This window comes from Oncorhynchus keta, chromosome 12 (genome assembly GCF_023373465.1).
Source record: "Oncorhynchus keta strain PuntledgeMale-10-30-2019 chromosome 12, Oket_V2, whole genome shotgun sequence".
NCBI lineage: Eukaryota > Metazoa > Chordata > Actinopteri > Salmoniformes > Salmonidae > Oncorhynchus > Oncorhynchus keta.
The window spans coordinates 41,356,809-41,382,281 of record NC_068432.1 but is presented as its reverse complement, the minus strand read 5'-3'; the positions used below and the strand labels follow the sequence as shown (position 1 = coordinate 41,382,281).

General features: G+C 42.7%; 1 protein-coding gene across 6 annotated transcripts in view; it reads left to right on the top strand.

Annotated features, from left to right (window-relative positions):
- Window positions 1–22,317, top strand: part of LOC118391510 (zinc finger protein 227-like) — a 54,989-nt gene extending 32,672 nt beyond the window's left edge. For 2 of the 6 annotated variants that reach the window (XM_052458334.1, XM_035782974.2), the window contains exon 2: window positions 784–6,860. In XM_052458334.1, coding sequence (XP_052314294.1) covers window positions 784–1,718 — 935 coding nt within the window. In that variant the 3' untranslated portion in view covers window positions 1,719–6,860. Of the gene's footprint in view, window positions 1–783; window positions 6,861–15,220; window positions 16,439–20,029; window positions 20,179–20,641 lie in introns of those variants that run through there. The other 4 variants (XR_008061070.1, XM_052458332.1, XM_052458331.1 and 1 more) reach the window with 4 other exon arrangements.
- The last annotated feature ends 3,156 nt before the right edge of the window (window positions 22,318–25,473 follow it).

Sequence of the window (25,473 nt, the reverse complement as noted above, 5' to 3'; positions counted from 1 at the left end):
TAGAGTGAATGTGTGCGCTCATCGGGGATATGGCCAATGCTCTCCGATGGTGCCCTACTCTACGCGGTCAGCCATGCTTTTTTTTATTTTTTATATTATGAGCCATAATTATGGCTATCCAATCTTTTCATCACATTAGGAATAGCAGGCTAACTAACATAAGTTTGCAAATGTGATGATGTATGGAATGCATTATTACAAAAGGCGCATTTTTAATGGTGACAATTAACTTCAAACTCACTGGCCACCTATGCGCTGGTACAACACACTCAAATAATGCAGTGCCGTGGCTTGATCCAGGTGGTTATCGGAGGGTCTAATTAAATCCTACACCAGGGGTTCCCAAAATATTTTGGCCTGCGACCCCATTTTGATCAACACTTTTCTGTGACCACACAATATATAAAAAAAAGAGAGTGATGTAATCAACGGCCAATGTTTACCTTTTTAAATTGGGGATATGACAGTCTATTACAAATCAGTCTGACAGTACTTTTGATAGTATTTGAATTTGTCTGTTTCTTTTGCAACCTCTAGTTTGGGAAACGCTGCACTACACCCTCCATAAATTTCACTCCCTCAGCTTTGGTACACTTGTGTGTATGGCAGACGCACGCGTGAATGCCCAAATGGATGGATGGGTGAGGGGAAGAGGTGACATGGGATTCAGCCAGAGACATAGCTATGTCATTCCCAGAACAAGCTAGCTAACTCACTCAATGGTGGTCTTGCTAATCAAGCGTCAACAGCTGTCATTGATGTAAATTGTCTTCTTTCCCACAGCTCCTCAGCCCATTGTCTCTTGGGTCTCAGAGCAGCAAACTCCCCCTGAGCAACAGCGCTGTGAGCAGGAGTGGAGCCCCAGTCTGGGCCAGAGGGACACAGAGCACACACAGATTAAAGAGGAACAGGGTGAACTCAGGACCCGTCAGGAGGTAGAGCAGATTCAAGGGCCGGAGGCTGATACCGAAGAAGACTCCATAATCATTCCTCCCTGTGTGAAAAGTGACTGTGATCAGGAGCCACCTCAGTCCACACATCTTCTCCAAACTGTGGAGAACAGAGAGAAGTACTCTCTACTGACCAACACAACTGGACAGATCAAAACAGAACCTGATGGAGAGGGCTATGGAGTATCACTATCAGAACCAACCAGTGACTCCCCTCAGTCTCAGCCCCTCTCTGCAGTAAATCCAGACTGTTCTAGAACACAGAGTGAGAACACTGAAAGTGTTCAGAGAGATCCAGAAAGGAGACCAGAGGAGGACACCCAGACACACTCATGTACTCAGTGTGGAGCCGTGTTCTGTGAGCTATCCCAATTGGATGCACACATGCTATCCCACACAGTACCACACAGTGGTGACACTAGTCACAGGCAAATCCTCTGCACAGTCTGTTGGAAGTCATTCACCTCTACCAGTTACCTCAAGGTCCACATGTGTTCTCACAATAAGGATAAGCCCTTCCACTGTGGTGTGTGTGGCAAGAGTTTCAGCTACTCAGGCAGGTTCAGGGAGCACCAACGCATCCACACTGGAGAGAGACCGTACCGCTGCCACGTGTGTGGTAAACGCTTCAACCGGTCTGCCCATCTGAAGACCCACCTGAGGGTCCACACAGGGGAGAAACCCTACTCCTGTCCTGTCTGTGGAAAAGGGTTCAGTCAGTCCAGCCATATCAAGGGACACCTCAGAACTCACACCCGAGGGAGGTAGATGAAAGAGGCCTTTTTTTTAATTAGGATCGCCATTCTCCGACGCCAATGGCGACAGCTAGTCTTACTGGGGTCCAACACATAACGAAAAAGACATTAAAGACAAAAGACTTTACACTTAAACATTAACATGTAGTGGGTGTGTGCACTCAGTTCCACATACATGTTAGTACATACACGCAACAAGTAGGTCAAATGGGGGAGAGGCGTTGTGCCGTGAGGTGTTGCTTTATTTGTTTTTTAAAACCAGGTTTGCTGTTCACTTTCCCTATATGAGATGGAAGGTTCCATGCAATCATGGCTCTGTACAATACTGTACGTTTCCTTGAATTTGTTCTGGACCTGGCGACTGAAAATATGTCTGGTGGGGTGAGTGCTGTGTGTAAGTTGATTATGCAAAGAATTTGTCATTTCGAACACATTGGTGTTTCTTTATAAAAACGAGAAGCCATGCAGTCAGTCTTTCCTCAACACTTAGCCAAGAGAGACTAGCATGCATATTATTGCTTTAGGGGATGGCGGTGTCAAAAAGCAGAGCATCTTTTTACCACGGAGAGACCTCTCCCCATCTTTACAGCCATTGAATCAATATGTTTTGACCATGACAATTTACAATATTAAGATAACACCAAATAATTTAGTCTGCTCAACAGCCAAACTATTAATTACCAGATTCAGCTGAGGTCTAGAACTTACGGAATGATTTGTACCAAATACAATGCTCTTAGTTTTTTAGATTTTCAGGACCAGTTTATTACTGGCCTCCCATTCTAAAACTGACCAACTCCTTGTTTAGGGTTGCAGTGATTTCACTAGCTGTGGTTGCTGGCCCACATAGGGTTGCAGTGATTTCACTAGCTGTGGTTGCTGGCCCACATAGGGTTGCAGTGATTTCACTAGCTGTGGTTGCTGGCCCACATAGGGTTGCAGTGATTTCACTAGCTGTGGTTGCTGGCCCACGTAGGGTTGCAGTGATTTCACTAGCTGTGGTTGCTGGCCCACGTAGGGTTGCAGTGATTTCACTAGCTGTGGTTGCTGGCCCACATAGGGTTGCAGTGATTTCACTAGCTGTGGTTGCTGGCCCACATAGGGTTGCAGTGATTTCACTAGCTGTGGTTGCTGGCCCACATAGGGTTGAATCATCAGCAGACATGGACACAGGATTTATTTAATGACAGTGGCAGGTCAGCTTTCCATCTAAGTTGTCAATGCCAGGAGGTTTGTCATTATTGATCGATAACAATTGTTCCGCCTCTTCCACACTAACTTTACAAAATTCAAACTTACAATGCTTTTATTTTCTTTTCTTTCAACTGTTCGTGGTTGGCATTTACTGCCTAGGTTTGCCCTCTTTGCCAATGAAGTAATTATTAAAATAATTGGCAACATTAAATGGTTTTGTGTTGAATAAGCCATCTGATTTTATGGAAGATTAAGTTGAATTTTTTTATTTATTTAACCTTTATTTAACCAGAAAGGGCTCATTGAGATTTAAAATATATTTTTCCAGAGTGTCCTGGTCAAGATAGGCAGCACCAAGTCATTACAAAAATTACAGACAAACAACATGAAAGACTACAAGTAATCTAATAAAAACCATAGAATTCACAGGAGTGTCTTCCTGCCCATAATTTAATTTAAAGTACTCAAATTATTTTCCATCATTATTTTTATCATTGACCTTGTCTTCATAAGTTTCTTTTAAGTCACATAATTTCTCAAGTCTCAATAAGAGATGTGCAGCCAGACTTATTAACCACTCCTTTTGCCCCATCTTTCAACCATCGTTCTTCAATTCCTCATCAAATCCTTAACAATTCTAACAGTCAGTTTCTTGACAGGTGCATGTTTATCAATAATTGGAAGAAGCAATATCATAAATTCATTAAGTGCAGCATCTGGATGCTTCTTATTAATCACATCAGACCAACAAATATTTTTAACATCATCCACATAAGTCACAGTTAAATCTTTTGTATGATCTCTTATACACTATTTCAGGCCCAGCTTTTGGAACTTTGGCCTTCCTGGATATAGCCACTATATTGAGATCACTGCATTCAATGGGTACGGATACAGTTTTAGAACAAAGTGCTACAGTATTAGATCTACATGTGGACTATATAAACTTATCAAAAAAAAGAAACGTCCTCTCACTGTCAACTGCATTTATTTTCAGCAAACTTAATGTGTAAATATTTGTATGAACATAAGATTCAACAACTGAGACAGGAACTGAACAAGTTCCACAGACATGTGACTAACAGAAATGGAATAATGTGTCCCTGAACAAAGGGGCGGTCAAAATCAAAAGTAACAGTCAGTATCTGGTGTGGCCACCATCTGCATTAAGTACTGCAGTGCATCATCTCCTCATGGACTGCACCAGATTTGCCAGTGCTTGCAGTGAGATGTTAACCCACTGAGGAGGGACCCTGGGCATCTTTCTTTTGGTGTTTTTCAGAGTCAGTACAAAGGCCTCTTTTGTGTCCTAAGTTTTCATAACTGTGACCTTCATTGCCTACCGTCTGCAAGCTGTTACTGTCTTAACGACCATTCCACAGGGATACAGTGTTTAAACCCTCTACAATGAAGATCTGTGAAGTTATTTGGATTTTTACAAATTATCTTTGAAAGACAGGGTCCTGAAAAAGGGACATTTTGGTTCCTGTAGTGTAAACACCCTGGTAGGTTGATTGACCTGAACCAGATTACATGCACTGATTACAGTGAGAAGCTTCCTCTTGAGCAAACAGCTTGATGGAAACAGTCAATATTCAGGTCCCCAAAAAAGTAGACCTCTGTTTATATTACATACACTATCAAGCATTTCACACACATTATCTAGATACTGACTGTTAGCACTTGGTGGCCTATTGCAACACCCTAAAAGAACAAGCTTTAGTTGAGATAGGTGAACCTGAAGCCATAACACTTCAATATCACTTTACATGAGATCTTCCCTAAGCATTCGAGGGATATGTTTTTGAATATGTATTTGTATTGCTTGTATTGCTACTGCTTTATCAAAGGAATTAGCTGAGTGAGTCTCAGAAATGGCTAATACAGTGCATGCAGAAAGTATTCAGACCCCTTTCCTTTTCCACATTTTGTTATGTTACAGCCTTATTCTAAAATGGATTACAAAAATATCAATCTACACACAACACCCCATAATGACAAAACAAAAACAGGTTTTTAGAAATGTTTGCAAATGTATTAAAAATGTACAAAATGTACATAAGTATTCAGACCCTTTGCTATGAGACTCGAAATTCAGCTCAGGTGCATCCTGTTTCCATTGATCATCCTTGAGATGTTTCTACAACTTAGAGTCCACCTGTGGTAAATTCAGTTGATTGGAAATGATTTGGAAAGGCACACACCTGTCTATATAAGGTCCCACAGTTGACAGTGCATGTCAGCAAAAACCAAGCCATGAGGTCGAGGGAATTGTTCCTAGAGTTCTGAGACAGGATTGTGTCGAGGCACATATCTGGAGAAGGCTATCAAAAAATGTCTGCAGCATTGAAGGTCCCCAAGGACAATGTGGCTTCCATCATTCTTAAATGGAAGAAGTTTGGAACCACCAAGACTCTTCCTAGAGTTGGCCACCTGGCCAAACTGAGTAATCAGGGGAGAAGGGCCTTGGTCAGGAAGGTGACCAAGAACCCGATGGTCACTCTGACAGAGCTCCAGGGTTCCTCTGTGGAGATGGGAGAACCTTCCAGAAGGGCAACCATCTCTGCCACACTCCACCAATCAGGCCTTTATGGTAGAGTGGCCAGACGGAAACCACTCCTCACTAAAAGGCGCATGACAGCCTGCTTGGAGTTTGCCAAAAGGCACCTAAAAGGACTCTCAGAGCATGAGAAACAAGATCCTCTGGTCTGATGAAACCAAGATTGTACTCTTTGGCCTGAATACCAAGTGTCACGTCTGGAAGAAACCTGGCACCATCCCAACGGTGAAGCATGATGGTGGAAGAATCATGCCGTGGGGATGTTTTTCAGTGGCACGGACTAGGAGACTAGTCAAGATTGAGGGAAAGATGAACAGAGCAAAGAGAGAGAGATCCTTGATGAAAACCTGCTCCTGAGCGCTCAGAACCTCAGACTGGGGTGAATGTTCACCTTCCAACAGGACAACGACCCTACACACACAGCCAAGACAACGCAGGAGTGGCTTTGGGACAAGTCCCTGAATGTCTTTGTGTCCCAGCTAGAGCCCGGACTTCAACCCGACCGAACATCTCTGAAGAGACCTAAAAATAGCTGTGCAGTGACGCTCCCCATCCAACCTGACATAGCTTAAGAGGATCTGCAGAGAAGAATGGGAGAAACTTTCCAAATACAGGTGTGCCAAGCTTGTGGCATCATACCAAGAAGACTCAAGGCTGTAATCGCTGCCAAAGGTGCTTCAACAAAGTTGAGTAAAGGATCTGAACACACAATTTGATATTTCCGTTTTTTCTTTTTAATACATTTGCGAACATTTCTAAACCTGTCTTTGTTTTGTCATTGTGGGGTAGGTTGAGGGGGTGGGAACGATTTTCATTTTAGAATATGACTGTAACATAACAAATTGTGGAAAAAGTCAACGGGTCTGAATACTTTCCGATTGCTTGGTAAGTGCTTGAAAATTCACAAAAAGTGACGTTAGCTGATTATCTCATAGAACAAGATGTATAAGATCTCCTTCTCCTTGGCCTGTATTTATCACAGACCTTATTTTTTTGGCATTTCTCCTTTTCCTGGGTAGCTTATCAGAGATAGCCTTAGAGTGGAAAGAGCCCACGAGGGAATAGACAGAGCCTTCTGTTCTCAAAGCACCTAGCTTTTGGAAAGAGGAAGATAGACATACCTTCTCTTCAGTGCTACTAATTCTACATAGAATTGTAAGACTAGAGGACTATAGAATGTATGATGTTTTGCAGACTGTAACTAAGGAACCTCATGTCTATTGAGTTAAGAGAGCTGCTCTAATACAATGCTATGAAAAGACTTTAACGCATCCCCTCGTATCACTGGAGAAATAGAAGGTTCATTTGTTAGATTTGCCATTTTTTATTGTTGATGATTTCAATAGGAGTTTGTTGGTCTACTTGCAAATAAACAATCTCTCTGTCATATTGATTAAGTAGGCCTATGTGTGGGAACATTTTATTTCTGAATGTCTGTTTCTGAAGAAAAACAATACTATCAGATCAATGTTCTAGTGATCAGTGGGACTGTTACAGACAACCTATCCTCACCAATGTTGTTGTAAAACCATATTTGAACACTAGATGGTATACTTGAATTATTTCTCCTCCACAAAAGTGTTACACAAGCTCGGTTTCCACTCTATTGGCGACAGATTTTCTGCATAAAACTGTGTGCGTTTTCCCACCAGATGTGTTCCCATCAAATGGACTTGTGCATAAAAGGCTGTATGTGATGACAGTGCACATGAAAATATTCACATATACCAAATAAAAAAACAGTTCAATGGTTTGCATCGCATTTAACTATGATTATTATAATATCAATATTTGCGCATAAAATAATTAACGCCATTTCTCGCTAAATTCATTTGACTGATTTTACATTTTGAATGGAAACCTAGTTACAGTTGAATATGATTGCCCTCACAGGTCCTGCCAAGCAACAGCCTTAAATCCAGAAACCCAACTATTGGTAAGTTTATACGTACAAACATTAAAAAAATCTATGATGACTATATAGCAAAAAAAACGTCCCACTAGAGCTCACCAGCTTGTAGCCCTAAAAACAGGAAATGAGTTACCTGTGGTTTATTCAGCCATTCCTATAGGGGAAATGAATGTGGAAAGAATTGAGTTTTGGGATAAACACCGAAAATAAGGTCAGGGTAACACAAGCTTCGATCTTTTGTTCTATGAGATAATATCAGTCAGTTAACAGTCAGTTAACATGACCTTCATGAATTGAAGCATTTGTGCTTGTTTTGATTACATACAGTGAAATTCAGAAAGTATTCAGACCCCTTGACTTTTTCCACATTTTGTTACCTTACTTACAGCTTCATTCTAAAATTGATTAAATAGTTGTTTTCCTCAATCTACACACAATGTTTGCATATGTATAACAGGGCTGAGAGGGAGTTTGGAGTTTAGCCAGAGTGAAATTCTCACTCTCCAAGGAGATAACAAGGCACTCACAGCCAAGTTAAAAATCCACAATTCCAACATGGATTGTCTACTCAGGGAAAACAGGGTGATGAAGGAGTCACTACTAGACATACAAAGTCATAGCATGTGTGAAAATATGTTTTTTTCTGGGATTCCTGAGGACGCATTCCAAAAACTCAGAGGGCGCGATCAGAGAATTCATGCAATCGGCCTTGAAACTTCCTATAGAGACTGTAAACTAGGTGGCTTTCCCCCGAGTACTCAGACTTGGAGCTCAGAGCGACAAGACCACGGGTCCCCGACCGATCATTGCAAAATTTGAACAATATCAACAAAAGGAGCTGATCAAATGTAGGGGAAGGGAGCTTACAGAGACCAAATTTGGTCTCAATTTCCAAGGGAGATAAACGAACGTCGTAAGAGACCGTATCCGGTACAAAGGCAACAGACGGAGAAGGGTAAGCATGCCTTTCTCATTGTGGACAAACTATAGATGGACAGCTATTCCCGAGACAGCTCCATAACACCATAGCTGTACTAAATTCTACAGGGACTTAAGGTTACGAAAAAAAGAAAGTATGGGAACTGTAAAAATATCTGAACATTATGAAGTGGATATGAACACACACATACTCAGTTACATGCTCCTGTACACATATGGACTTATACATGCTGTAGAGTAATGAAAGATGTCTTTCATGATCACGTGAAATGTCAATTTCTATGGAATTGCTGGGATGTGTTTTTCAATGATGATAAAGGTCATTATGATGGAACTGTGACAGTGATACGATATGGTTTACAATTATCATCATGAATATTAAGGCTTTACGCACTACATTTTACACACACGCAGACACTCAACCATGCAAATTGGCAGAGTTATTATTTATTTGGACGGCATACATTATAGTCTTACTCTTATACAGGCATTGTACACACTCACTAAATCACATCCAATATCATACACATCAACCCACTCAGATTTACTACACACATCATATCTTGTCAAATCTAAGGGTAGAGCTCATATTCAAGCCCCTTGGGTGCTGCTGTAGAGTTACATTAGAAGTGCCCTTCCAAGAAAGCTCAAGGTCATCGGCCACATAAAATGACGTCAAATCACATATCTACAGTAGCTTTGATTGGACTGATCATGTCAACATCATACTTTCAAAATCTTAGCTAGCAGTCATCATCATGAATGAAGTCGACAATCTACTGGCAAATCATTTTGAATCCTTGAAGAGAAATAATGAAGAGAAATTATAGATGAAAAATATCGGTGCTAATCGGCCATTGGATATAAACATTACACAACAAGTTGGAAATCGCAAATTCAACAGTGTGTGGTTTGGAAGGAATCCGTGGCTAACTGCAAATATTGCAAAGCAATCACTAGCCTCCTATTCAGTTGAGTGGGTGTGTGGTCCCAATTCTAAGTTTAAGGGTCTCTTTTCCAAGCTTAAAATTAAAACATTCAACATTGGCCATGCTGTCAATCCAGCATGATTTCTGCCGCACTCAAAACAACTGTTAACTCGGAACTGGGAAATCTGACCAGTGAGTTCAAGACAACGGGGAACTCAGGGAAAAAACTAGCTCCGACTGGGAAATTACATTTTGAACGGTCATCCAACTCGGAATTGTAAGTCGGGAACTTGGGCCTCTTTTTAGAGCTACAACCTGAAGATCACTGACATCATCATGATTCAACCTTGTTTTTTTTCCGAGTTCCCAGTTGTCTTAAAAACACCACACATCCAGAGAATGCCAGACTTTGATGACAACGTTTTATGACAAAATTTGCCCATGAAGCTCTGCCACACCACCTCTCTGTTCAAGTGAGCACAGCACAACAAGTTGAGTCCAAATATGTATTGTATGTTGCTGCATAAATACTGCAATATGTTAGGGAGATATTTATACTGTAGCTAAGAAAGCAATACTAAGTATATGTTGTGTAGTAAGCTGTTAGTAACCCATGTGCCTCGCCCTAATAATTTGGTGAATTTTGCCCTCTTAATTTAACCTACTGTTCTGACTTGGTGGTGCACATGTAGCCTAAAACCTGTTTTAGAGAAATGTAATCACTGAATATTGTAAGAGCTTTCATTGTCTGCTTATATGCCCCCTTTATTTATCCTACGGTTCTGACTTGGTGTACAGTAAGAACACTGTAAGAACGACCTATGTTCTGAATTCTGTCTCTGTACATTTTAAAAGTGCTGAACAAATAGTTATATTGACTACGTCCATCCTAGCTCATTAATGTTTTAATCGAAATGACAGATTTCCTCTTATCCACTCGTTCCCTTATGCCATAGTTTGTACATCTCAATTGTAAGTAGAAACCACATTTGTTTAAGCAAATCAGCCATATCAGTTATGTTTTTTTAAAGGCAGTAAATGAGGCTTAATTAACTGTTTTGCTGCCAGACAAGGCTCCACTGATAGCCAGGTGTAGCAGTGGTAAGATGTTGGGACTGCTATTGGGACTCTGCTGTTGGGACTGCTATTGGGACAGCTTTCTGTAAGCACTAACAGTTTGTGGGCACCGTTTGTCAACGTTATAGTGCAATTCATGTATTGATCAGTGTTGTGTAGTGGCGCTCAGCCACTATAGTGTCTTCTCCATCAATCAATTAAATGTATTTATAAAGCCCTTTTTACATCAGCAGATGTCACAAAGTGCTATACAGAAACCCAGCATAAAACCCCAAACAGCAAGCAATGCATATGTAGAAGCAATGTCAGAGACGAACAATCCTTTAGAATTAATACAATACGTTCCTACATTTAAATGATAAGCACGGCCATATGCGACTAGAGTGCCGACGTCACTTCCGTGCTTACAGCGTTCCAAGTGTGCAACTGCAGCATTGCTGCATTTAGAGTGTTCTTCCCTCCCGCCGAACACCTGCCCTTGACGTTGTTAATTGAACTGCGGGAAAACAGACCAGACAGGCGGAAAGACACTCCCCTGCTAGTACAGCAGGCAGGAGCAACACTTAGCACACGGTTTCCATTAGTGCGGGAGGCTGGGGCGACACCGTGTGCTAACTAGTTAGCAAGCAAGCTAGCATACGGTGTGCTAACAGCCGATAAAGCCCACAGAAGAGGCGGGCGGAAACGGTAGCAAGTACACACCCGTAGTGCCCCTCACCTCCAACTACCTGTGTACTAGCTATAGTTAGCAACCCTTTCCACCCCCGCCTCTTCTGTGGGGTTTATCTGTGGTTGTAATCCAACATTATGGTGCATTACCGCCATCTTTTATTATTATTTTTTTTTCACCTTTATTTAACCAGGTAGGCTAGTTGAGAACAAGTTCTCATTTGCAACTGCGACCTGGCCAAGATAAAGCATAGCAGTGTGAACAGACAACACAGAGTTACACATGGAGTAAACAATTAACAAGTCAATAACACAGTAGAAAAAAAGGGGCAGTCATTTACATTTACATTTACATTACAGTCTATATACAATGTGTGCAAAAGGCATGAGGAGGTAGGCGAATAATTACAATTTTGCAGATTAACACTGGAGTGATAAATGATCAGATGGTCATGTACAGGTAGAGATATTGGTGTGCAAAAGAGCAGAAAAATAAATAAAAACAGTATAAAAACAGTATGGGAATGAGGTAGGTGAAAATGGGTGGGCTATTTACCAATAGACTATGTACAGCTGCAGCCATCGGTTAGCTGCTCAGATAGCTGATGTTTGAAGTTGGTGAGGGAGATAAAATTCTCCAACTTCAGCGATTTTTGCAGTTCGTTCCAGTCACAGGCAGCAGAGTACTGGAACGAAAGGCGGCCAAATGAGGTGTTGGCTTTAGGGATGATCAGTGAGATACACCTGCTGGAGCGCGTGCTACGGACGGGTGTAGCCATCGTGACCAGTGAACTGAGATAAGGCGGAGCTTTACCTAGCATGGACTTGTAGATGACCTGGAGCCAGTGGGTCTGGCGACGAATATGTAGCGAGGGCCAGCCGACTAAAGCATACAAGTCGCAGTGGTGGGTGGTATAAGGTGCTTTAGTGACAAAACGGATGGCACTGTGATAGACTGCATCCAGTTTGCTGAGTAGAGTGTTGGAAGCCATTTTGTAGATGACATCGCCGAAGTCGAGGATCGGTAGGATAGTCAGTTTTACTAGGGTAAGCTTGGCGGCGTGAGTGAAGGAGGCTTTGTTGCGGAATAGAAAGCCGACTCTTGATTTTATTTTCGATTGGAGATGTTTGATATGAGTCTGGAAGGAGAGTTTGCAGTCTAGCCAGACACCTAGGTACTAATAGATGTCCACATATTCGGCAGCGTAGCCTAGTGGTTAGAGCGTTGGACTAGTAACCGGAAGGTTGCGAGTTCAAACCCCGAGCTGACAAGGTACAAATCTGTCGTTCTGCCCCTGAACAGGCAGTTAACCCACTGTTCCCAGGCCGTCATTGAAAATAAGAATATGTTCTTAACTGACTTGCCTGGTTAAATAAAGGTAAAAAAAAAAAAAAAAGGTCGGAACCATCCAGGGTGGTGATGCTAGTCGGGCATGCGGGTGCAGGCAGCGATCGGTTGAAAAGCATGCATTTGGTTTTACTAGAGTTTAAGAGCAGTTAGAGGCCACGGAAGAAGTGCTGTATGGCATTGAAGCTCGTTTGGAGGTTAGATAGCACAGTGTCCAATGACGGGCCGCAAGTATATAGAATGGTGTCGTCTGCGTAGAGGTGGATCAGGAAATCGCAAGAGCAACATCATTGATATATACAGAGAAAAGAGTCGGCCTGAGAATTGAACCCTGTGGCACCCCCATAGAGACTGCCAGAGGACCGGACAGCATGCCCTCCGATTTGACACACTGAACTCTGTCTGCAAAGTAATTGGTGAACCAGGCAGGCAGTCATCTGAAAAACGAGGCTACCGAGTCTGCCGATAAGAATACGGTGATTGACAGAGTCGAAAGCCTTGGCAAGGTCAATGAAGACGGCTGCACAGTACTGTCTTTTATCGATGGCGGTTATGATATCGTTTAGTACCTTGAGTGTGGCTGAGGTGCACCCGTGACCGGCTCGGAAACCAGATTGCACAGCGGAGAAGGTACGGTGGGATTCGAGATGGTCAGTGACCTGTTTGTTGACTTGGCTTTCAAAGACCTTAGATAGGCAGGGCAGGATGGATATAGGTCTATAACAGTTTGGGTCCAGGGTGTCTCCCCCTTTGAAGAGGGGGATGACTGCGGCAGCTTTCCAATCCTTGGGGATCTCAGACGATATGAAAGAGAGGTTGAACAGGCTGGTAATAGGGGTTGCGACAATGGCGGCAGATAGTTTCAGAAATAGAGGGTCCAGATTGTCAAGCCCAGCTGATTTGTACGGGTCCAGGTTTTGCAGCTCTTTCAGAACATCTGCTATCTGGATTTGGGTAAAGGAGAACCTGGAGAGGCTTGGGCGAGGAGCTGCGGGGGGGGGGCGGAGCTGTTGGCCGAGGTTGGAGTAGCCAGGCGGAAGGCATGGCCAGCCGTTGAGAAATGCTTATTGAAGTTTTCGATAATCATGGATTTATCGGTGGAGACCGTGTTACCTAGCCTCAGTGCAGTGGGCAGCTGGGAGGAGGTGCTCTTGTTCTCCATGGACTTCAGTGTCCCAGAACTTTTTGGAGTTGGAGCTACAGGATGCAAACATCTGCCTGAAGAAGCTGGCCTTAGCTTTCCTGACTGACTGCGTGTATTGGTTCCTAACTTCCCTGAACAGTTGCATATCACGGGGACTATTCGATGCTATTGCAGTCCGCCACAGGATGTTTTTGTGCTGGTCGAGGGCAGTCAGGTCTGGAGTGAACCAAGGGCTGTATGTGTTCTTGGTTCTGCATTTTTTGAACGGAGCATGCTTATCTAAAATGGTGAGGAAGTTACTTTTAAAGAATGACCAGGCATCCTCAACTGACGGGATGAGGTCAATGTCCTTCCAGGATACCCGGGCCAGGTCGATTAGAAAGGCCTGCTCACCGAAGTGTTTTCGGGAGCGTTTGACAGTGATGAGGGGTGGTCGTTTGACTGCGGCTCCGTGGCGGATACAGGCAATGAGGCAGTGATCGCTGAGATCCTGGTTGAAGACAGCGGAGGTGTATTTGGAGGGCCAGTTGGTCAGGATGACGTCTATGAGGGTGCCCTTGTTTACAGAGTTAGGGTTGTACCTGGTGGGTTCCTTGATGATTTGAGTGAGATTGAGGGCATCTAGCTTAGATTGTAGGACTGCCGAGGTGTTAAGCATATCCCAGTTTAGGTCACCTAACAGAACAAACTCTGAAGCTAGATGGGGGGCGATCAATTCACAAATGGTGTCCAGGGCACAGCTGGGAGCTGAGGGTGGTCGGTAGCAGGCGGCAACAGTGAGAGACTTATTTCTGGAGAGAGTAATTTTCAAAATTAGTAGTTCGAACTGTTTGGGTATGGACCTGGAAAGTATGACATTACTTTGCAGGCTATCTCTGCAGTAGACTGCAACTCCTCCCCCTTTGGCAGTTCTATCTTGACGGAAGATGTTATAGTTGGGTATGGAAATCTCAGAATTTTTGGTGGCCTTCCTGAGCCAGGATTCAGACACGGCAAGGACATCAGGGTTAGCAGAGTGTGCTAAAGCAGTGAGTAAAACAAACTTAGGGAGGAGGCTTCTGATATTGACATGCATGAAACCAAGTACTGGAGTGCCCTTGCCTCACGCCCATGTACTGGAGTTCTTTCTAGTTTAAAAATGTACCAATAGAATAATAAAGTCATGGGTTCCTACAGATGTGAAATGGCTAGCTAGTTAGCGGTGGTGTGCGCTAATAGCGTTTCAATCGGTGACGTCACTTGCTCTGAAACCTTGAAGTAGTGGTTCCCCTTGCTCTGCAAGGGCCGCGATGCTTCCTGGGTGTCAGTTGGTGATGTGTGCAGAGGGTCCCTGTTTCGAGCCCGGGTATGGGCGAGGTGATTGACTAAAGTTATACTGTTACACAGAAACGCCCTGAATTGCGGCCTGCAGTTGCACCCTTCTCTTCAAGTTTGACACCTCAGTTCGGTGAGCAAGAATAAGCAACACCAGTGTTGGAAAAAATTCTCAATTGTCATACTTGAGTAAAAGTAAAGGTACCTTAATAGAAAATGACTCAAGTAAAAGTCAACCAGTAAAATACTACTGAAAGTATTTGGTTTTTAATATACTTAAGTATCAAAAGTGAATGGAATTTCTTAAACATACTTAAGTTTCAAAAGTACAAGTGTAAACCATTCCTTATATTAAGCAAACCAGACGGCACCATTTTCTTGTTTATTTTTTATTGACAGATAGTCAGGGACACACTCCAACACTCAAACATAATTTACAAACAAAGCATTTGTGTTTAGTGAGTCTGACAGTTCAGAGGCAGTAGGGATGACCAGGGATGTTCTCTTGATAAGTGTGTGAATTGGACCATTTATCAAGTTTTTTTGTGTGTCAGAGAAAATGTATGGAATAAAAAGTACATTATTTAATTTAGGAATGTAGTGAAGTAAAAGTAGGCAACATTTAAAAAAGTTAAGTACAAGTACCCCAAAAAACGACTTTAAGTGGAACTTTAAAGTTTTTTTACACAACTGAGCAAGACCTAGAAAGAATAAGTCCTAAGGGATTTTCCTTCAAAATATAAGTCCTACAATGAATAGGGTGAAAAAGAATAACTAAACATGATTGATAATATTAATAATAACAATATGAATAATCATCCCATACTTAATTAGCCCATTCGTATTGCACAATGTTTAGTATGTTTTTCACATTGAACATACAAGTATTTACACCATTTGATGTACATTCTGTCGGAGTTAAAGTGGGGTCCATTCTTCTCAGGAGTACTTTGAGTTTTTAAATCTGCAGTTTACATCCATAGGAGTGTTGAAGCTCATTTGGCAGCCCTTACAGAGTGGTCCATCAACTTTAAAAAATATATTGGATTTCAAATTGGACATGTATAGCTATTGCACTATACAAAATAATCTGTATGTTGTGTCACAGTAAAAGCTCCTCTGGGTGTAAACTCTGTGGATTTGGAAACTAGAAGTGCTCCTGAATAGAATGGATCCCCTTTTGCTGTGTATGTACAATATGAAAAACGATTGGATTAAAGTGAACAAATACATCACAATATACATGATTCTTTGAATGATAACTAGTATAAAATATCGATACGTGTACATTTTCCATAATTTTCGACCTAATTATTCCTTTACAAAGTAAACAGGACGGGACTCTTATTCCGAAGGATTCCAAAAATCCATGAACCGGAAGTACTTATTTATTCTTGCCTGCTTCACAGCGGTAATTTTGACAACAAGCCCTAGCTAGCTACGTGTATTTCAGGAAGATATTTTGTCCCGTTAATCTGCAAACAATGACTAAATTACAATATCTGAATGTATTTCTAACTGAGCGTTTGATGCAAGCTGCCGAGGATATACTTGGAGTGGTCGGAAACACGATATCCGAGTACCAGGAAGAAATAACCCGGACAAAGAGAGAGAATCAATACCTGAAACGACACTTGATCACACCGGGTATGTAGCCATCAAGACTACTGTACTCTTCTCATTTACACGTATTATCTAGACACGTATTGCATTGTATTCTACAGTATTTGACTCTGTAAGGCAGAAACACGGCGAATACCTAATGTAGCAGGCGTAAAGAGACTCCTGGGCGGAGGTTTGTTTTTTAGGTGAAACGGCCGTTAGGTTAAATACTTGAACCGGAAACAACCGATTGTATCTACTCCCGGAGAGTCATCAATCCCAAACCACCCCCACCAACGCGTTTAGAGGGCCCTCGGTGGCGAGGGGATCAATAAACCCATAAAGTTGGGGACACACTGTTGACTTAAGTGCAATACATGTTCCACTTCTAAATAATAATTACGAGCATTCAAATTGATAACCCCCACACAGTCGTTTTACAATATTTAACTTTTATTTTAAAAGGTAGTCTCATAACTCTCGGAAACCCTTCTCCATATCTAGGGTTTCCAGGTGTTACATTCCACCACCGTTGGCTCCACGTGAACTACAAAACCGAAGCTGTGTTTTATTTTTTTTAGAAACTAGAAAACAGATGCATAACCTGTGTGCTTCCAGTTGACACAGGTGTTTGTGTAATGCTAGATAGCTATTTATCACAGGTTACCACCTATGTCTTATAATTAGGTACGCCTCTCCATTATTGTGTGTGAACTTGCACTACATGCCACGACAACTGCCATTGAGTGTACTTGAAACAGTACAAAGCCAATTAGCATTACGTCACTACATGCCGTACATTAGCTAGCTAGTACACACACGCTAGGCCTGCTCTACGCACTCATTTAAGTTGTTTTTTTTTGCGAACAGTGTTTGATTGAGTTATATTATTAGACTAAGTTATGACTATCCAATCTACTCATCACAGGAATAGTAGGCTATTTTACATAAATCTGACGGCCTGTGCCCAAGGAAGCGAAGGTAACCTGCCTAAATGATTACCGCCCCGTAACACTAACGTCGGTAGCCATGAAAAGCTGGTCATGGCTCACATCAACAGCAACCTCCCGGATACCGTAGACCCACTCCAATTCGCATACTGCCCCAACAGATCCACAGATTATGCAATCTCAATCACACTCCACACTGCTCTTTCCCACCTGGACAAAAGGAACACCTATGTGAGAATGCTGTTCATTGACTACAGCTCAGCGTTCAACACCATAGTGCCCACGAAGCTCATCACTAAGCTAAGGACCCTGGGACTAAACACCCTGCAACTGGATCCTGGACTTCCTGATGGGCCTCCCCCAGGTGGTAAGGTTAGGCAACAACATGTATGCAACGCTGATCCTCAATACTGGGGCTCCTCAGGGGTGTGTACTTAGTCCCCTTCTGTACTCCCTGTTCACCCATGACTGCGAGGCCAAACACGACTCCAACACCCTCATTAAGTTTGCTGACGACACAACAGTGCTAGTAGGCCTGTTCACCGACAACGATGAGACAGCCTATTGGAAGGAGGTCAGAGAACTGGCAGAGTGGTGCCAGAACAACAACCTCTCCCTTAATGTGAGCAAGACAAAGGAGCTGATCATGGACTACAGGAAAAAGCGGGCTGAACAGGCCCCCATTAACATCGACGGGGCTGTAGTGGGTTGAGCGTTTCAAGTTTCTTGGTGTCCACATCACCAAGACAGTCGTGAAGAGGGCATGGCAAAACCTTTTCCCCTTCAGGAGACTGAAAAGATTTGGCATGGGTCCCCAGATCATTCAGTTATACAGCTGCATCATTGAGAGCATCCTGACCGGTTGCATTACCCCCTGGTATGGCAACTGCTCGGCATCTGACCATAAGGCGCTACAGAGGGTAGTGCGTACAGCCCAGTATATCACCGGGGTCAAGCTTCCTGCCATCCAGGACCTATATAAAATTGTCAGACTCCAGTCACCCAAGTCATAGACTGTTTTCTCTGCTACCGCATGGCAAGCAAGTCTAGGACCAAAAGGCTCCTTAACAGCTTCTACTCCCAAGCCATAAGACTGCTGAACAATTAAACAAATGGCCACTGGATTATTTACATTGACCACCATTTGTTTTGTACACTGCTGCTACTCGCTGTTTATTATCTATGCATAGTCACTTCACCCCTACCTACATGGACAAATGACCTCAGCTAACCTGTACCCCCGCACACTGACTCGGTACCCCCTGTATATGGCCTTGTTATTGTGTTACTTTTTATTATTTTTAACTTTTGTTTATTTGGTAAATATTCTCAACTCTTCTTGAACTGCACTGTTGGTTAATGGCTTGCATGTAAGCATTTCACAGTAAGGTCTATACTTGTTGTATTTGGCGCATGTGACAGTTTGATTTGAAATGTGATGACACATCGAATGCTTTATTTATAACGGTGCATTTTTATGGTGAAAGTTAGCTTCCTTGGCACGGTTGAAGTGGTTTATTGAAGTAAAGTGGGGCAAAAAAGTATTTTGTCAGCCACCAATTGTGCAAGTTCTCCCTCTTAAAAAGATGAGAGTCCTGTAATTTTCATCATAGGTACACTTCAACTATGACAGACAAAATGAGAAAAAAAATCCAGAAAATCACATTGTAGGATTTTTAATGAATTTATTTGCAAATTATGGTGGAAAATAAGTATTTGGTCAATAACAAAAGTTTATCTCAATACTTTGTTATATACCCTTTGTTTGCAATGACAGAGGTCAAACGTTTTCTGTAAGTCTTCACAAGGTTTTCACACACTGTTGCTGGTATTTTGGCCCATTCCTCCATGTAGATCTCCTCTAGAGCAGTGATGTTTTGGGGCTGTTGCTGGGCAACACAGACTTTCAACTCCCTCCAAAGATTTTCTATGGGGTTGAGATCTTTAGACTGGCTAGGCCACTCCAGGACCTTGAAATGCTTCTTACGAAGCCACTCCTTCGTTGCCCGGGCGGTGTGTTTGGGATCATTGTCATGCTGAAAGACCCAGCCACGTTTCATATTCAATGCCCTTGCTGATGGAAGGAGGTTTTCACTCAAAATCTCACGATACATGGCCCCATTCATTCTTTCCTTTTCACGGATCAGTCGTCCTGGTCCCTTTGCAGAAAAACAGCCACAAAGCATGATGTTTCCACTCCCATGCTTCACATTCGCATTCGCATTCTTTGTCCTCCAAACGTGACGAGTTGAGTTTTTACCAAAAAAGTTATATTTTGGTTTCATCTGACCATATGACATTCTCCCAATCTTCTTCTGGATCATCCAAATGCTCTCTAGCAAACTTCAGACGGGACATGTACTGGCTTAAGCAGGGGGACACGTCTGGCACTGCAGGATTTGAGTCCCTGGCGGCGTAGTGTATTACTGATGGTAAGCTTTGTTTCTTTGGTCCCAGCTCTCTGCAGGTCATTCACTAGGTCCCCTTGTGGTTCTGGGATTTTTGCTCACCGTTCTTGTGATCATTTTGACCCCACGGGGTGAGATCTTGCGTGGAGCCCCAGATCGAGGGAGATTATCAGTGGTCTTGTATGTCTTCCATTTCCTAATAATTGCTTCCACAGTTGATTTCTTCAAACCAGGCAGCTGTGCAGGTCTACAATTTTGTTTCTGTTTTTCTTTGACAGCTCTTTGGTCTTGGCCATAGTGGAGTTTGGAGTGGGACTGTTTGAGGTTGTGGACAGGTGTCTTTTATACTGATAACAAGTTCAAACCGGTGCCATTAATACGGTTAACGAGTGGAGGACCGAGGAGCCTCTTAAAGAAGAAGTTACAGGTCTGTGAGAGCCAGAAATCTTGCTTGTTTGTAGGTTACCAAATACTTATTTTCCACCATAATTTGCAAATAAATTCATTACAAATCCTACAATGTGATTTTCTGGATTTGTTTTTCTTCTTATTTTGTCTGTCATAGTTGAAGTGTACCTATGATTATTTATTTATTTTTAAGTGGGAGAACTTGCACAATTGGTGGCTGACTAAATACTTTTCTGCCCCACTGTATCTAATTAGCCCCTACACCATCCATAATTTTCACTCCCTCTGCTTTGGGAGATGTGTGCATATGGCAGTGGCACAGCAAATAGAGGAGTGGGGAAAGGCTGATATTCAATTCAGCCAGAGACATAGCTATTACATTTAACAGAACAAGCTAGCTAACACAATGTTGGTCTTGTCAATCAAGTGTCAATAGCTGTCATTGCTTTCATTGATGTCATTTATTGTCTTCTTTACACCAGCTCCTCAGCCCATTGTCTCTTGGGTCTCAGAGCAGCAAACTCCCCCTGAGCAACAGCACTGTGAGCAGGAGTGGAGCCCAAGTCTGGGGCAGAGGGACCCAAAGCCCACACAGATTAAAGAGGAACAGGGTGAACTCGGGACCCGTCAGGAGGAAGAGCAGATTCAAGGGCCGGAGGCTGATACCAAAGAAGACTCCATAATCATTCCTCTCTGTGTGAAAGGTGACTGTGATCAGGAGCCACCTCAGTCCACACATCTTCTCCAAACTGTGGAGAACAGAGAGAAGTACTCTCTACTGACCAACACAACTGGACAGATCAAAACAGAACCTGATGGAGAGGGCTATGGAGTATCACTATCAGAACCAACCAGTGACTCCCCTCAGTCTCAGCCCCTCTCTGCAGTAAATCCAGACTGTTCTAGAACACAGAGTGAGAACACTGAAAGTGTTCAGAGAGATCCAGAAAGGAGACCAGAGGAGGACACACAGACACACTCATGTACTCAGTGTGGTGCCGTGTTCTGTGAGCTATCCCAGCTGAAGGCACACATGCTATCCCACACAGAACCACACAGTGGTGACACTAGTCACAGGCAAATCCTCTGCACAGTCTGTTGGAAGTCATTCACCTCTACCAGTTACCTCAAGGTCCACATGTGTTCTCACAATAAGGATAAGCCCTTCCACTGTGGTGTGTGTGGCAAGAGTTTCAGCTACTCAGGGAGGTTAAAGGAGCACCAACGCATCCACACTGGAGAGAGACCGTACCGCTGCCACGTGTGTGGTAAACGCTTCAACCAGTCAGTCCATCTGAAGACCCACCTGAGGGTCCACACAGGGGAGAAACCCTACTCCTGTCCTGTCTGTGGGAAAGGATTCAGTCAGTCCAGCCATATCAAGGGACACCTCAGAACTCACACTGAGGGAGGTAGAAGAAAAATGCCTTGGACTGGAAAGAGCCCATGAGAGGTTAGACAGTCTTCTATTCTCAAAGTAGCCAGTGTTTGGAAAGAGAATGACACATTCCTTCTCTTCAATGCTACTAATTCCACATATTATTGTGACACTAGAGGACTATACCATATGTGATGTTTTGCAGACTGAGGCACTTCATGTCTGCATTGATTCGTGAGTTGCTTAATAACATGCTATGAAAATACTTGTGCCTCATGTTACACTAGTTAGGTTACACTAATTATGTTAAGAGAGAAATATAATGTTAATTTTGGTTAGATTTGTTTCCTGAAGTGCTCAGTGGGATAATGGTTACAGCCTTTTTTTAAATCAATGTTGTAAAACCATGTTTGAACACTAGATGGGATACTTGAGTTCTCTCACCCAGGAACACAGAGGTCAGTCTTCGTATGACAGGAAGTCCATTAGACCAATATTATCCCTGTTTTTATTTTACACACCCGAGAGTCCATTTCATTGAAACTGACCGAGAAAGGTTTTCTACTGTACACAAAGTTTACCTCAAGTTCTTTCATTATGTCAATTTATCATTTGTTAGAGTAGGCTAAACTTGTGTAGTATGTGAATCGATGTACAGTGTTTATTTTTATGGTAGGTCTAGCTAGGAGCTACTTCTGAGCTGACTAACTGTTAGAGGTTGCCCTCTAGGGGGGAAATAAAGACGAGATCTGAAAAATAAAGTTGGATCAAATCAGGGAACACTGCCCCCTCTCATTGAAGCCACGAAGTTTAAGGCCGACTGCAGTACTGCTGGCATTGTTTGCCGAATACAGGATCCCCCGATTATAGGGAATGGGAAAATGGCAATTTTCGTGTAAATAAATACAAAATAGAAGTCATTCATGGAACTAATAATTGCTTCTATTACACCAGATGTATGTCATTGAACCGATTAAAAAAAAAAATAATGATAATTAAAATTCCACACAGAAGAAGTGAAGGATAACTTAGTAGCTAATAGCAGCCTGCAGTACCCCGGTTAGCATTTAACTTGAGATACTCTGAGGGGCAAGAATGAGCTGGGACACGAGAGGTGTCCAGCTGCGACATCGTCCTTCAGGGTCTCTGCTGCCACCTACTGATATGTCATCTCAGTGCAGTGCATCTCTCTGGAAAAGTGGGGGTTTCAAAAGGAGTGGGCGTTTTTCAAAAGCAACCATATAATTAGAAATGGGGGTCTCGAAAGGTGCCACTTGACGTAATTTGGGTTATCGGACGTTAGTCACTGTCTGCAGATGACAGTAAGGAATTCCAGTTATGCAACAAGAAGGCTATTCACTCACTGGGAGCTGTTTTTGAACGTTACCTACCAGTAGCGATGTATGTAATGTTTAGTTCGTAAATGCTAGGTAACGTCAGCTACCTTGTAAAGTAAAACAAATCATTAATTTTACCATGTATTTTTTAATTCAATCTTTGATAAATAATAATAATTGAAATATCAAGTCGTGGCAGTTTTAGTGTTTTTGAAATCCCCACTTTTCCTGAGAGATGCACTGTCCCATTCCTTTTCAATGGCTGTGCGAAGTTGCTGGATATTGGTGGGAACTAGGAGAAGCTGTCATACGCGTCGATCCAGAGCATCTCAAACATGCTCAAGGGGTGACATGTCTGAGTATGCAGGCCATGGAAGAACTGGGACATTTTCAGCTTCCAGGAATTGTGTACAGATCCTTGTGACATGGGTCCGTGCATTATCATGCTGAAACATAAGGTGATGGCAGCGGATGAATGTCACGACAATGGGCCTCAGGATCTTGCCATGGTATCTGTGCATTCAAATTGCCATTGATAAAATGCAATTGTGTTCATTGTCCGTAGCCTTCCCATACCATAACCACCATGGGGCACCACCGTTGACAAACTGCTCGCCCACATGACGCCATACACGCTGTCTGTCATCTGCCTGGTGCAGTTGAAACCGGGATTAATCTGTGAAGAGCACAATTCTCCAGCGTGCCAGTGGCCATCGAAGGAGAGACTGTTACCACGCCAAACTGCAGTCAGGTCAAGACCCTGGTGAGGACAACGAGCACGCAGATGAGCTTGCCTGAGACTGTTTCTGACCGTTTGTGCAATACATTAATTGATTGCACAAACCCACAGTTTCATCAGCTGTCCGAGTGGCCGGTCTGACACAGGTAAAGAAGCTGGATGTAGAGGTCCTGGGCTGGTGTGGTTGCACGTGATCTGCGGTTGTGAGGCCAGTTGGACATACTGTGAAGTTTGAAATGAAATGTTTGCTAATATGGCTGTTAATGGGGCAATTGATGGCTGCAACCACCAGACTAGTAATAGTAGTTTAAAATATAATACTACTTTTTAAAAAACAGTGGTGCACATTTATAAATGTATCATTCTATTTATTATCAATTCAGGCAATTTATCATATGGATTTTTGTTAGCCGAGCTTGACAAAATGGTTGCTACGCAGGCTGGTTAATGTTCTTCCCGGTAGCTAGCCAAATTCAACTAGGGGTGTGTTCATAAATTCAATCTGGAGTGCAAGAGTGCACTTTTGGAATTGAGAGAACACCTCACTCTGACCATTTTACTTAAGCCCTTGCAGAGCTGGTCAGGCTGTTTTTATGTTATCCAGAGCATTGGTGACTAACTGTGCTCCTGGCAACCATTTAATGAAGCTTTTTTGCTGACGTTTACTGACACCTCCCATATTCAAGGGGTGTTGAGAGTTCATAAATTCATCAGTTCTTCTGCAATCTGGCACACTCAGATGTGAGTGCTCTGAAATCAGAGTAGATGGCCAGAGTGAATTTACGAACGCACCCTAACTCAGTCACGTCAAACATTGAACCTGGAATGACAGTATATTAGCTGCATTTTCATTTGTTTGATGTTTTATTTCTATTGGCATTTATTTTGATATTTCTATGATAATGTTAGAAAGGTGATTTAGAATGGCTCAAAAAGTTGTCTTGTCTGGGCACCGTTCACAGAGATTGAAATTCAGAAGTTGGCAAGGCAGACAGTGAGGATTATAAATGAACCCCTGATGTACCAAACTAAATGCTGGGCTAGAAGCAAGGTGAAATAATGTGTGCGTTGAGAGAAATATACAAGATATGATTCAGACAGGAACATGGTATTCTTATGGAGGCGCAGTGATAATTCTCAGATGGAACTGTTAGCAAGCAATTGCATAAGTGTGTCTGTGACGGCCAATACAGCACAGCTTGGAACACTGCTCGTCCAATCAGCATCCAGGATCCAAACAACCAGTTTAATAATTAAGCAATAAGGCCAGAGGAGGTGTGCTATATGGCCAATATAACACAGCTAAGGGCTGTTCTTATGCACAATGAAATGCGGAGTGCCTGGATTACAGCCCTCAGCTGTGGCATATTGGCAATATAACACAAACTCCTGAGGTGCCTTACTGCTATTTTATACCATGGCATTATTGAATAATCGTTTCTGATTGGCTTGAAGGGCATTCTAGTGTGCATTATTTTGCTATAACGCAAGGACCTGTATATCAGCAAGGTAGAATTCAATGGCTAAACAAGCAAGTATGTTTCTTTGGTTACCAAGGCAACTACTGTAGCTATCTATACTGAACAGAAATATATAAATGCAACATGCAACAATTTCAAAGATTTTACTGAATTACACTTCATAGAAGGAAATCAGTCAATTGAAATAAATTAATTAGGCCCTAATTTATGGATTTCACATGACTGGGCAGGGCATAGCCATGGGAGGTCATAGGCCCACTCACTGGGAAGCCAGGCTCAGGCAGGCATAGTTCTTTCCCACAAAAGGGCTTTATTAAAGATAGAAATACTTCTCAGCACACCCCTCCTCAGACAATCCCACAGGGGAAGAAGCCCGGAT